This window comes from Antechinus flavipes, chromosome 5 (genome assembly GCF_016432865.1).
Source record: "Antechinus flavipes isolate AdamAnt ecotype Samford, QLD, Australia chromosome 5, AdamAnt_v2, whole genome shotgun sequence".
In the NCBI taxonomy this organism is placed as follows: Eukaryota; Metazoa; Chordata; class Mammalia; order Dasyuromorphia; family Dasyuridae; genus Antechinus; species Antechinus flavipes.
Genome location: NC_067402.1, coordinates 227,651,871 through 227,666,456, shown reverse-complemented (window position 1 = coordinate 227,666,456; position 14,586 = coordinate 227,651,871). Strand labels below are relative to the sequence as shown.

Genomic DNA, 14,586 nt, shown 5'->3' with positions numbered 1-14,586 from the left:
TTCTTTCTTTCCACAACAGTTAAATTAAAAGTTTTCCAGTACAGTCTTTCCTGGGGAAATTTTTGAGCAGTTATTCCTAACTTTCTAGAAGAGACCTTCACTTTAGAGCACTCTGACTATACTTCAAGAACTCAAACTGATATAGAAATATAGAAATAATCAATCAAGGTGGAAGAGTGAATAAAAGATGGGCCTTGAAGTGAGGAAGTTTTGGATTCAAGTCTTGCTTCTAACATATATTATCTGTATGATCATAGACAATCATTCTTAGTGCCCCCAAGCAATTCTATAATCACATAGATTATAATCACATAGACTATAAATCACAAACAAGTTGATGACATATATTAGCAAAGGAAGTTTCTAAAACCAAAAATTCCTCACAGAATGAATCACAAGTACCCATACAGATATACAGACACATTCACACACACATATATACACACATGAGTCACATGTGAAAAATGTTCCCTATGAAGTTTGAAGCTATATTTTTTACAGAGAACAATTATTGAGGAATTTTCTTTGGATTCAAATTAATCTTTTTAGGCAGTTCCCCCTTTTTCTCCTTTTCAGAATTGTTTCCATTTGTGCTTTTGAATTTTCCTCCTTGAATCTTGGTATTCTTTTGAGGATGATTTCCCTGATTGTCCATAATTTCCTACCTATCTTTTTTCTGTAGTTCCTTTAAACATATCTTCTTCAAATCTAGAGAACACCTCATGCCACAATCAGCTTTTCTTTCTTTTCCCAATAAAAATTCTAAAATAGTCTCTTCTTACAAGTATATGTTTTTAAAAATCATTGTTATTCAATGATCTTCCCTTTCCTTTTTACTTATTCAATTTCTTTTAAATATAGTATGCCATTCCAGACTCAAATTCTAGTCATGGGTCTTAGTGGACCAAATTTCAGAATATCTATAGATAAATTTGTTACCTTAAGTTAAGATCTCTAATTGTTGACCACAACTTCATTCGTTTATGTGTGGAAATCACAGGCCATGGGTAGTATTACTAGGTTCTTTCTTGGATTTTGTCTTCTGCGAATTTTGGGACATCTCTACTACTATTCTTCTTTCCACGTGGTGGCTATTCTATGGTATCTAGTTTGGCAAGCAAGTTGATATCAAGGCATGTAGGTAGAACTGGTGCTATATTTTGACAGCATTATGATGGTACATAGTGTATTTACAGCTTTCTGAGGCTGATCTCAAAGATAATCACAATTTATAACATTCTTCCAATGAGAAAATGTACTGAAAATTTATCTAACACGTAGCACTAATAGCTTTTTGTTGGAGAGTCCTATATTCATCCTGATGTTTGGCACATGCCACATGAGGGCTGAATTGCCTTGATCTTTATGGTTATCAGAGAATCAGTGACCTTATATGTCCCTCTCTATCAACTTCTAAGATGGTGTCCCTCATTACCAATAAGAACTTGGTTACTAGCTCTATGTGGAATCAGTAGCTAGTTAGAGCACAGATTAATATGGCTAGTGTCCTTGAGTATAGTATAATTGCCCCCAGTACTGCTGGACCTCATCTATGCCTTACTTACAGTTACCAACCCTGGTTTTTGGTGGAAAGAGGTGCTACTCAAACTTTTGGAAAATATTTATAAATCAGACACTGGCTGAATTGTTATACTATTTCAGGTAAGTTAAAGAATGTCTTTTTGTGTTTTAGGGCTGACCTGGGAATTTAAATACCTTGATATTATTTGTAGTTGAAAATGTGATCTCTAGTGCTTGGCACACAACAGGTACTTCATAAATATTTAGTGATTTATTTATTAATCTTTGATAGTCCAGGCAGAGACTGCAGTGGGACCAAGAAACACCCCACTTCCTACCCTTGCTGTGGAAACCATATGTCCTTTCCTGTATACCCCACTGCAGCCAAAATACAACCCTTTTCACTCTGTGAGTACCATCCACAACAACTCCCTAAAACACTCCAGACCAATTTGTTTTTATACGTCAGACATGGGGCATGTATAAATGAAAGGATGCCAGTTGAGACCAGAGTGAGGTGTCCAGTGACTTCGAAAGCCTTGTTCTAACATGGTTATTCCAAAGATATGAATATTCTAACAAGGATGAGTTAGATAAGACACATGTGATCTCAGCAAATGGGGATGGGAGCCAACTTTCAGTGATATCACATTCATGGGTTAAACTCTTTGCTTGAAGGAGTCATAGTAAACAAAGGATTTAGAATCCCAAGGTAATGATGAAGATTTCTAATCAAACCTCATCATTTTACAGATGAGGAAATTGAAGTCTAGAGTGAGGAAGTAACTTGCTTTTGGGAACTTGGTGTTTCTGGATGAAATCCTTATCGTTGAAAGGTCTGAAGCCAAAGATATATTACTGACAAGCATTACTGGATCAGGGAAATTCGGAAAGAACTCCTTCAGCATGAAGATGCTCAGTCTAGTTCTGTCTCAAAGCAAAAGGTTATTAAGTAAAGTAGAAAGAAAAATTGGCATTTTACTTAAACAGAATTTACTTGCGTACATCAGTATTCATTTCTTTGTTTACTGGGAATTCTCCGGAATCTAAAAGTGGGAAAAATAAAGAAATTATAATAACTATACATGTACCATGAAGGATTGGAGACAGGGAATGGGATAATGGAATTTAAGGTTCCTCATAATACCATGTCTCTTGCTACTATTTCTCGAGTGGGTTTAAAATTCTTAAATTTCTTGCTATGTCATTTCAGTAAATGGTTGAGATGATTGTGCCTCTGGTTAATTATTGAAAAGTAAACATATTTATGAGAGCTTGTGATCTACAATTTTAGAAATGGAGACCTCAGAATATCTGGAGTCACTCTCTTCCAAGGACTATGGAAGTTAAGGTGCAACTCAAAGTGGGTACTGCCTTCTAAAGTTTTATTGCTACTACTGGTTTTTTACATTACAATTGTTTCTGTATATACCTTTCTTGTCCCTCACCCTCACTTTCACTCCTCAATACTTTTTCCTCTTAAGTTTTCATGATGGCCTTGTGTTTATTGTTCTCTTCCTGCCTTACTAACTATACCCTCTTTCCCTCTTTTCCTTACTCCTCCTTCATCTTTCTACATCCTAAATTTGGAAATCTTTTAAGGTTCTGACCTTCCCTTCCCTTCTCTTCCTTCTCTTCCCTTCTCTTTTTTCCTCTTCTCTTTTCCCTTCTCCTCTTCTCTTCTCTTTTTTCTTTTCCTTTCCCTTCTCTTCTGTTTTGTTCTCTCTCTCTCTCTCTCTCTTTCTCTTTCTCTCTTTCTCTCTCTTTCTGTGTCTCTCTATCTCTGTCTCTGCCTCTCTCTTTTTTTCTGTAAACTTATCCACACCCATGACTTCAATTATCATCTTTTTGTAAATGAATATGTATATTTTTGCCTTAGTCTCTCTTCTGAGTTCCAGTTTTCTATGTCCAATTACCTCAATTCTTCCCACTCATAATGTCCCAAATGGAAGCAATATTTTTTCCTCTGAACCACACCCACCACCATTCTGCTTCACTTCATCTAGCCTTAAAACTTGAAGTGAACTTCAATTATTTTCTCTTAGCATACCCTTGATCTAATTAAGTGTTAAATTACTCAGCTTCCAACATTCTAGCATAGGGTTTCAGGATCTCTTTCCTAAACTATTTAATTAGTACTATAATTGGTCCTCCAATATAGTCTTTCTGTATTAATCCATCTTTCACACTGCTGTTTAAAGGTGTACTAACATATCATTGTGATCATATCATTTACCTCTCAAAAATCTTCAGTGACTGCTCACTGCCCATCAAATAGATCTTTAACTACTCCTAACATGAAAGACTATGATCTCTCTTTATTGACTTTGTTCTTCACTACCCTTCTTATTCTGCTTGCTACTATTTCCATGCTTTGTTCATGCTCCCCACTCCCCACTCCCCACCCCAGCATATTCCTGAAAGGGATTTCATCAGCATTTTCCTGATGAAACCATCCCATTATTTCAGGTACAACCAGGTGCCATCCAATAAGGCTTTCATAAGACTTTCTTTTTTATCCCCCAACTGGGAGTGATCTTTTTTTCCCCACAGCACTTTCTATAGTCTAATTTATATTGCATTTATTTGGGCAAATGTCTTATCCTCTATTACATTATAAATTCCTTGAGAGCAAAAATTATATTAAATGTCACCTCTTAATTCCCAATATTTAGCATTATTTCTTACATGTAGTGTAAGGGTCAAAGGACAAAGGTCATGCTCAGTGCAAACAGAAAGTAAACAAGCAAAAAATGCTTGAGAACCCTGGAAGTAACTTATGTGTGCAAAAAAGAGACCATATCATGGGTGGAAACTCTAGCCCCATTGAGGTAGCTTCTTAATGGGAGTGTCTCCTTCTCTGATTGGCTGTGCGTGTAACCTCATAGACCCTATTTAAGCTCTATGGAGGAGGAGCATGCTTTTTTTTCATCTGGAGCTCTGCTGGGAGTAGGGACTAAGAGAGTGCAGGAGATCAAAGGGTAGGATGTAGACATGTGAATAAAAGATCCTGAGCTTGCATACAACTGCTCTCGAGTGCTCTGTTGCGTTTCAACTGCTGTCCATGTAAGATGGCAGCCAGAGGCCTCCGAAGACCTCAGAAAGAGGTAAGCTTGGTAGAGACAGTGACCAGAGATTTCTCTGAAGCCCTGGGAATTAGGAGAGACTGACAATAGCAAATGGCAGAGATAAAATATTTGCAGTGTAGCATGTGTATTGGGATGACAGCAATTTTGTGGCTGACAGAAATGTACAAAAAAAATAGAGTAAAGACAAAGGCTTCCAATTCTTTTCCATCTGCTCTTATTTGCATGGACATAATTAGCATCATGGGAATAGAAAGTAGTTAAAAGGAACTTCATTACTCTAAATCAAGCTACAGTTTAAATTGTAAGACTCACAATGGCAAGAAGGGGAGAAAAGACAACACAAAATGTATGAGTTTTTCTAGATAACTGACTAGAATCTATATCACAAAAAAAACAAAAGAGAGCTGCTGAGACTATAAGCTGGTAAGTCACTTCTGTTCTGAGGAAGAAGACCCATTGTAGCTGAAGACCAGCAAATAGCAACAGCATCTCAGGATAGATACTGCTTAGAAGGCTGAGAATATGCTCATCAGAGAACAGCAGCAAAAAGTAGCCCATGATATCACCTACATTGGTGATTCTACAGAGTGGAAAGTAGGAGTTGACATGGCCATGTGTCTTAGGCAGGCATGTTCCTGGGTGACATGGTTTCTATGCATGTCTGGTGGTGTGACAGACTTTGAGAGAATATGAGTCTGTTTATATAGGGGAATCTTTCTTATCACTTATTTTTGCTATGTTTAAGTCATAATCTATTGCTTTAAATTATGTGTCCTCTGATTTAATAAAAGAAATGTTCTAATGGAGGTGATAGAACTATGGGTTTTGAGTAAATGGTTTAAGTGCCTTAAACTTAGAAAAGTTTTTTGGGTGGCCCATATGTTAGGACAAGAAAGCTGTGTGCTATAGATGTTTAATAAATATTTTTTTAATTGAAGTGGATCCAACATGAGTGACCATATCAACATCTCATCATCCCAATTTCTTGCTCTTTTTGTTCTTATCTTGTTCTTCATGTTGTTGTTATTGTTGTTCTTCTTCTCTTGCTTCTCCTGCTCTTCCTCTTCCATTTCTTCCTCCTCCCCTTCCTTCTCCTTCTAATGGTGCCAATTTTAAATAGATTGTATTCTCCAGGACCAGAATTATATTTCTACCTATTTATAATACTAATTTAGAGCAATGTTGTTCACTTCTCTCCCTCTGCACATACAAGCATTCAGAATACCCAGATTTATATAGTAGTTTAAATGTTTTTAAATGCAATAGCATTGGTTACAATTGCCTTGTTATAAATTTTGAGCCCTTCAACTTTTTGAAAGCTATGTAAAATGTTTTTTTTTTTTTTGGTGTGCTAAGTTGACCTCTTCAAAAATGGGTCTAGAAAAAGATGAGGTGGTTCTGCCCCCTGGAAACCCACCAGGCATTCCCTGGTACAGCCTAGTAATGATTTGAGATGTAAACCCTCTCCAACTCTTTCTGCTGATCTTCAAATTCTTCCTTGACAAAAATTTGGTTCTTATTGTGTGGGAAAAAGTGAAGAACTTACAGATTAAGCACATATTGATCCGAGACTGTTAGCTAAAGCGTATAGGCCTCAGTTTCGACTTCTCGGGAGTCACGGGATTTTAGATAAGGCCTGGACTACATTCCATTGTCCAACGAAGGGAGTGGCCGAAGAAGCTGTATATCACCTTGTCTGCTATATTCCACTGACCAACTAGGGATACAGGAGACTTATGTGACCAATCACAACATATAGAGGGTTGGATTATCCACCTAGCTAATCATTTCATTACATTTGTTAAGGATCTTCTCTTTATCTTTGTCACAATTTAGCCTTGCAGTTTCTTACCTTTACATTAGCCTTCATGTTGAAAGCATAAAATTTAAGAGAATTCTAGGAAGACACTTTGTCTCTCTGCTTATCTTTAGCTTTGTATTTCTCAACTTCCTGGACCATATGCCCAGTGTCTTCTTTGCTCAGATGACCTTTATCATCTGACCTTTGTCATTGGTGATGGTTATTTTGTTTTCTTTGTTTGTTATCTTATCCATGGCAGAAATATTGAGGATATTATTTACATCAATATCAAATGCTAGCTACTTCAATTAGAAAAACACCCTTGGAAAGTGAATTCAAACTTGCCAAGCAGTTCTTATTCTTTATCATTGTTCTCCCATCTTTATAAATCTGAATAAGTTCACTAGACTGGTTGTCTGAGTATGTGGTAAAGGTCTTTGTCGGCTTGGTGGGGATGGTGGTATTGCATTTGATCATCTGTCAGAACTCCACCAACAATTTTAATTCCAAGGGAAAGAGGAGTGATTTTCGATAGCAACAAGTCTTGCACATTCTCAGATTTATGCTGACAGCCTAGACTGCTATACCATAGGCAATAGCTTTCACAGATTAATACTCTTGTTGAACTTCTTGCCATTGAAGAAATTCTACAGAAAATTCTGGATTTGAGGAATCCATTTGGAATCACCCACCAAGATGTTATCATGAATCTATAATTTAAATAGATGGGCATATCTTAGGGCATTTTTTACAGGATCCTATGTGCCATTGAAGAGATCATCCTTCAGTTTTTTTAAATAGGCCCAGGTGATAGAGATATAGAAGTTGGTACCTTTATAGAGGGAATCAATCTCAATAATGATTTGGGTATTGGGAAAAAAAGATACTTTTCACATTTATAAGTTATACACCAATGGCAGAGAGCCTCCTATTTTCACTGGTAATTTTCTTGAGCTTTTGCTTGAACTCAGCAATGAAATGGTTGACTATGCAGTTGTCAAAGCTTCCACCCAAGTGGGCATCTCTAGCTGAGTTTTATTTCAAAGATTAAATAGTTTAGCTTTTGCCTTTGAATAAACTTCTTGGCAGAGCCAAGATGGCGGAGAAGGCACGCACGACTTTCTAAGCTCCTCTCATTCCCCTCATAACCAACTATTTAATTCAGCCTCAAAAATAGCTCTTCACTGCTTAAATTCACGAAGATTAGAATCACACAGCTTACCAGCAGAAGATAATCTGGAAGATCGCCAGGAAAGGTTTGTCCTGAGGGGCCTGAGACTAGCACAGGCAGCGAGAGACTAGCATCCTAAGCAGAGCAGGGGCGGGAGTGATCTCTGTGGCTAGAGAAATTATAGGGACGACTCAGCTATAGGCCAACTGCTCTGCCTTGACTACAAAGCAGTAAACTGGCAGAGAAATTAAAGCCTAAAACAGAGAGTACTTTTAAAAAACGCCAGAACCTAACAAGATCTGGCTGTAACCACTCAAACCTGGAAGTGACCCAGGCAGACCCTTAACACAGCCCTGCAGCCATATCCTGCAGTTTGGGGCTTTTACAGGGGGGGAAAAAGGGGTAGTTACAAATATTCATGGTAGTGGGGCACAGCCTGGGCAGCCTCTAATCTGCACAGTCGGGGGCTTGGCCTGGGGCAATAGAACTTCCCCAGCAGACTGTGCTTCCTGAGGCAGAGACACATCTGGTCCCTTCAGGGCCATTTACTGCTCAGCTGCTAATATGCACAGCCCCAGGGTGGGCTTTGACCTGGGGTAGTGAAACTCTCACTGCTCAGCATCTAGCCCCAGGGCAGTCATTATCTCACACAACAGGGGTTCTTTGCAGGGCACTTTCCCAGCTCAGTCCTGCAGGTCTGAGTTACTTCCAGAGGGGGAACTCTTTCCCAGAGTACTCCAGTACTTCGCTGCTTTTTGTAGCTGGCTGGCAGGACAGCTACCCGGCCATACACCTATCACTGCTCTGAAGAGGAAGCTGGTAATCTCCTGGCTCTGAAGGCAGACCCTACCAGCTTTAACAAAATGAATTTAAAAATCAAAAGGAGGATTGATAGTTTCTATTCAGAAAGAGAGCAGCTTTTCAACTATGAAGAGACTAATAGCAGACAGTCTCCAGACAATTGTTGATCCCCAGCACAAAAGGCTCTCCTAGAAGAGACTATTAAAATTCTTAAAAGAAAACTAAAAGAAAAATGGGGAAAGAGAAGCTATGCAAGAGAGCAACAACTTCCTGAAATGTGAATTTGAAAAGGTAAAAAACTCCCAAGAAGTGCAGGGAAACAGAATTTATGAATTGGAAAAGGTTAAGAATTCCCAAGAAAGTAGGATTTGTGAATTGGAAAAAGAAAATAACTCAGTAGAAAAAAATGAGTGAAATGGAAAAAAATTCCATAGAACAAAAAAAAACTCATTAAAAAACTCAATTGGACATATACAAAAAGAAGTAAAAAAAGATAATGAAGAAAATAACTCACTAAAAATCAGAACTAAACAAATAGAAATGACTGATTCATTGAGACATCAAGAATCAATCAAGCAAAACCAAAAAAATGAAAGATTGGAAAAAAATGTCAAATATTTACTTGGAAAAAAATGTCAAATATTTACTTGAAAAAACAGCAGACCTGGAAAATAGATCTAGGAGAGATAACCTGAGGATCATTGGACTACCTGAAAATTATGGTGAGAAAAAGAGCCTAGATACTATTTTACCGGAAATCATCAAAGAGAATTGCCCAGAAGTAATAGAACCGGAAGGCAAAATAAGCATTGAAAGAATTCATCGAACACCTTCTGAAAAAGACCCTAAAATAAATACTCTGAGGAATATTGTATCCAAATTTCAGAATTTTCAGACTAGAGAAAAAAATATTACAAGCAGCCAGGAAAAAACAATTCAAATAGCGAGATGCCACAATAAGGGTCACGCAAAATCTGGCTGCCTCAACATTAAAGGATCGAAGGACCTGGAATCTGATATTCTGAAAAGCAAAAGAATTGGAATGCAGCCAAGAATAAACTACTAAGCTAAGCTGACTATTTTTTTCCATGGAAGAAGATGGACATTTAATGAAACAGAGGAATTCCATTTGTTTCTAAGGAAAAAACCAGACTTAAACAAAAAATTTGATCTCCAATAACAGGACTCAAGAGAAGTAGAAAAAGGTAAAAGGAACTCTTGAGAACTGTATTTCTGTTGTGGATTTACATAAAAACCACATGTATAATTTGATTTTACCGATATAAGATAAAAAAGGGAAGTAGAAATGGAAAGCAGAGTGTCAGAAAAAGAGAAAAGGGGAGATAAAAAGAGGGAAACTACATGCAACGATGAGGCAAAGGAAATCTATCATATCTGAGGGAACTTAGAGAGAGGGAGGAACATTGTATGAATTCTACTCTCATCAGAGTCGGCTCAAAGAGGAAATAATTGACATATTTGTTTTACAGAGAATCTTCTCTCACCTCATTAAAAAGTGGGAGAAGAAAAGGGAAAAGGAAAAAGAGTAATAAGGGAAGGGTACAAGAAAGGGGAAGGGATTCAAAGGGAGGAGGAAGGGATCCTAAAGAGGGAGAGCTGCGTGACACAAGTGGGAGCAATAAGTTTAATACTAAGGAAGGGGGAAAGGGGGAAAAGAAAAAGAAAAGCATAATCTGGGGATATTAGGATGGCAGGAAATACAGAATTAGTAATTTTAACCATAAATGTGAATGGGATGAACTCTCCCATAAAGAGGAGGCAGATAGCAGACTGGATCAAAAGTCAGAACCCTACAATCTGTTGTTTATAGGAAACACATTTAAAACAGGGAGATACATACAGAGTAAAGGTAAAAGGCTGGAGTAGAATCTATTATGCTTCAGATGAAGTCAAAAAAGCAGGGGTAGCCATCCTTATCTCAGATCAAGCAAAAGCAAAAATTAATCTAATTAAAAAAGATAAGGAAGGAAACTATATCTTGCTAAGGGGTACTATAGACAATGAAGCAATATCAATATTAAACATATATGCACCAAATGGTATAGCATCTAACTTCCTAAAGGAGAAGTTAAAGAGTTGCGAGAAGAAATAGACAGCAAAACTATAATAGTGGGAGATCTCAATCTTGCACTCTCAGATTTAGATAAATCAAATCACAAAATAAATAAGAAATTAAAGAGGTAAATAGAATATTAGAAAAATTAGGTATGATAGATCTCTGGAGAAAACTGAATGGTGACAGAAAGGAGTATACTTTCTTCTTAGCAGTTCATGGAACCTACACAAAAATTGACCACATATTAGGACATAAAGACCTCAAAATTAAATGCAGGAAGGCAGAAATAGTAAATGTATCCTTTTCAGACCACGATGCAATAAAAACTACATTCAACAAATAGGTGTAAATAGACCAAAAAGTAATTGGAAACTAAATAATCTCATCTTAAAGAATTATTGGGTGAAACAGCAAATTATAGACACAATTAATAATTTCACTCAAGATAATGACAATAATGAGACATCATAACAAAATTTGTGGAATGCAGCCAAAGTGGTAATAAGGGGAAATTTTATATCCTTTGAGGCTTACTTGAATAAAATAGAGAAAGAGAAGATCAACTAACTGGGCTTACAACTTAAAAAGCTAGAAAAAGACCAAATTAAAAACCCCCAATCAATTACTAAACTTGAAATTCTAAAATTAAAAGGAGAAATTAATAATATTGAAAGTAAAAAAACTATTGAACTAACAAATAAAACTAAGAGTTGGTTTTATGAAAAAAAAACAATAAAATTGATAAACCTTTGGTAAATCTGATTAGAAAAAGGAGAGAGGAAAATCAAATTAATAGTCTTAAAAATGAAAAGGGAGAACTTTCCACCAATGAAGAGGAAATTAAAGAAATAATAAGGGGTTACTTTGTCCAACTTTATGCCAATAAATTTGATAACCTAAGCGAAATGGATGACTACCTCCAAAAATATAGGCTTCCCAGATTAACAGAGGAGGAATTAAATTGCTTAAATAGTCCCATTTCAGAAAAAGAACTAGAACAAGCTATTAATCAGCTCCCTAAAAAAAAAAAAAAAAAATCCCCAGGACCAGATGGATTTACATGTGAATTCTACTAAACATTCAAAGAACAATTAACCCCAATGTTTTATAAACTATTTGAAAAAAATAGGGAATGAAGGAGTCCTACCAAATTCCTTTTATGACACAGACATGGGACTGATACCTAAACCAAGTAGGTTGAAAACAGAGAAAGAAAATTATAGACCAATCTCCCTAATGAATATTGATGCTAAAATCTTAAATAAGATCTTAGCAAAAAGACTACAGAAAATCGTCCTCAAAGATTCTATAGTTTAATCTGAAGGATGGAGACATTAAAAATACCATCTCTAAGCTCAAAGATGAATACAATTCTCTCAGCACCAACCTTTTTGTCCATGATGTAAGCAACAGTAGCAGCAATTGATTCATTGATTGAATCATTGATGATTTAGAGCTGAGGCCAGTGATGGTTCCAGCTTGGCCTGATATTAGGAATCATTGAAGTGGTCTGGCACTGTTATGACAGCATTTATGATGGTCTTCCCAAGGTAGGCTTCAGCAGTTCTTTCATCTTAGTCAAGATCATAGAAGATAGCTCTTCTGGATAGAAACTTGTGGTCTCCCCTTTGTACTCTACTTGGACCTTAAGTCTGCCTACATCATTCCCCACTATGAAAGACCAATGCTTCACCTCTGATTATACAACTTCATATTCAGATTTGTAACCAATCAGACATGGTATCAAAAATTGTATTGGTATGGTTGACTGCAGTTTGATTCTTTGCAGCATTACCAGTGAAATCTTCTGTGTTGATGAAGGCAATGTATTATAAGATGGTCTTGTTTCCTTGGTCCATTTCTCCATGTGGAAGACTCCCATGCTGTATAAGATTGCTGTCTACCCATAATAGTTTAGAAAAGGAAAGATCAATATGAACAAACTAGTTGGAGAAATTTCTATAATGAGATAGAATCTGATTTGGACTTCAGAATTTACAAAAGTCTACCCATAGTTGCTGGAGCATAAAGGGTTGTAGCTGACCAGTAAGGAACAAAAAGGGCTGTTGCTGCACTAAGTAATTGAATTTTTCTAAAGTTAACCTTATGACTCAGTGTCAGCTGTTACCTTTCTAAGGCTCAATCTGACTCAATAATTTGTCAGTAATTCCTCAGGGTGGAAAGCAGTATGGGGAAGAGGATGTTGCTTTTTTAATGGGTCTTCAAAAAAGCATCTATGAAATCAAGCTTCTATACTCAACGGAGCAGACCTGGAAGTACTCTTCCACATTTCTATTCATACTTCTGAGACTCTATATTTCCCCTCTAAGTTTGTCCTTTAACCTGGACTACTTTAAATGCCTTTTACATGGTTCTATTGTGTGTATAAGCATATATACAGGTATACAAAGTATGATTTTCTCAGCACTCCCATTATGGGTCATTCTTTTCTTCTTAATCCGGAGGGACCTTGATTCCACATCAATGACATCGTTCTTTAGCATCTTTACTCTGCCACTTGGACACAGGTTTCTTTTTATATGTTTTCAAACATGTCTGGCCACATTCCAGGTCATTCCTGCCTCTATACCTTTGCTCGTACTGTTCTCACCTACCCAGTATTTCCTCCCTTTCCCTTTAATTTTGTAAATTTTAAAGTCCAAATCAGATTCTATCTCATTATAGAAATTTCTCCAACTAGTTTGTTCATATTGATCTCTCCTTTTCTAAATTCTTATACTTTTGTATCACACAACCTATAGTCAGTCACTGACTACATCCTTTTTTACATTATTAGCAGTTTTGTGTGTGCAAATCTTTTCTCTTCAATAATAATAATAGCTATCATTTTTATAGTGCTTAAAAGTTTACAAAGTCTTTTACAAATATTACCTCATTGATTGTCACAATAAACCTGGGAAGTAGGGATTATTATTATCGCCATTTTACCAATAAAGAAACTTAGACAAACAGAAGTATCTTGCCCCAAATTACACAGCTGGTATCTGAGACTGGATTTTCTTGATTCCAGGTCTAGCACTCTATACATCATGACAAATAAATGCCAAAACTTAAACTAGGGCAAGGATTATTTTATATTTTTTAGGTTGTGCCTCTCCTTCCCCAAAATATAAGCTCAGTAGAAATAAATGCTTGTAGGACAGAACTAGCTCTGGGTAAAGTTTTGAAACAATCAGAAAATCCTGGGGGAAAAACAGGTTTACACAATTCTCATATAACTAAATGTTTAGTCATCTAGCTCCTTCCCTTCAATCACTGTCCTATTGACACAGCATTAGAACACCATAGTTTATTCTTAGGGTTTTGTTTTGGTTTTTTTTGGCAGATAAACTCACCTGACCAGTCCTTCACAAGAAACTGAATTAAGCCACAGAGGCCTCCTTGTTTTCTGTGGCTTTTCAAACATTTATTCTGGTCAGACTTTATTCAAATCTTACAACTACTTAATTATGCAGCAATGATAATATTTCTATGCATTTTCAAAGTAATCCACTTTTAAAGCCCTTCCTTTATATCTTGGCTCTTTCCTTTTTTCTCCCCATTTCCTAATCATTAATTTTTTTCCCCCTCCTCTTTTTTCCCCCCTCTAGATTTCGATTCCCTCAGGTCAATCTGTTTTACCATCATTTAGCAGTCTTTCAATAAGAAATATTAGAAGGGGGAAAGAAGAGAAAAAAATACCCAAATCTTTCTTGCCCACAAATTCTTTGGCTTGATTTGGTTCTCCTCGCTGAAAATCTTACAGGGTTTACTTGATCACAAAATCATAAATGAGAAGGACTTTAAATCTCCAGGAGAAAAAAAGAAATCTTTTCTCCAATAGTTCTTAGATTCCAGTAATTATGTTTCCTTGTTTTATATTATGTTGTTTTCCAGAGTTTCGAGTGAAAAGTAAATGTTTTAGAAAGAAGTCCAAAAATGAAGAATTGGGTCAAATTTTTAAAAATTAACTTTTGAATGATTTCCCCTAAAATTACTACTGGCTGACCTGTATTTTTTTCTTTCTTTTTCATTTAGAACAGTACTCCATGTTTACAGATTTGCTTTTTTTTTAATGCTTCTAGTTAGAAATCTCTATTATTTCTCTAAAAGTCTACAACCTTTT

At 36.4% G+C, this 14,586-nt stretch overlaps 1 protein-coding gene across 1 annotated transcript in view; it reads right to left on the bottom strand.

Moving 5' to 3' along the window:
* Positions 1–2,497: 2,497 nt before the first annotated feature.
* Positions 2,498–14,586, bottom strand: part of FAM186A (family with sequence similarity 186 member A) — a 210,748-nt gene continuing 198,659 nt past the window's right edge. Inside the window, exon 17 of the mRNA XM_051962468.1 lies at positions 2,498–2,567. Within this exon, the coding sequence (XP_051818428.1) occupies positions 2,528–2,567 (40 nt within the window). The 3' untranslated portion in view covers positions 2,498–2,527. The remainder of the gene's footprint in view (positions 2,568–14,586) is intronic.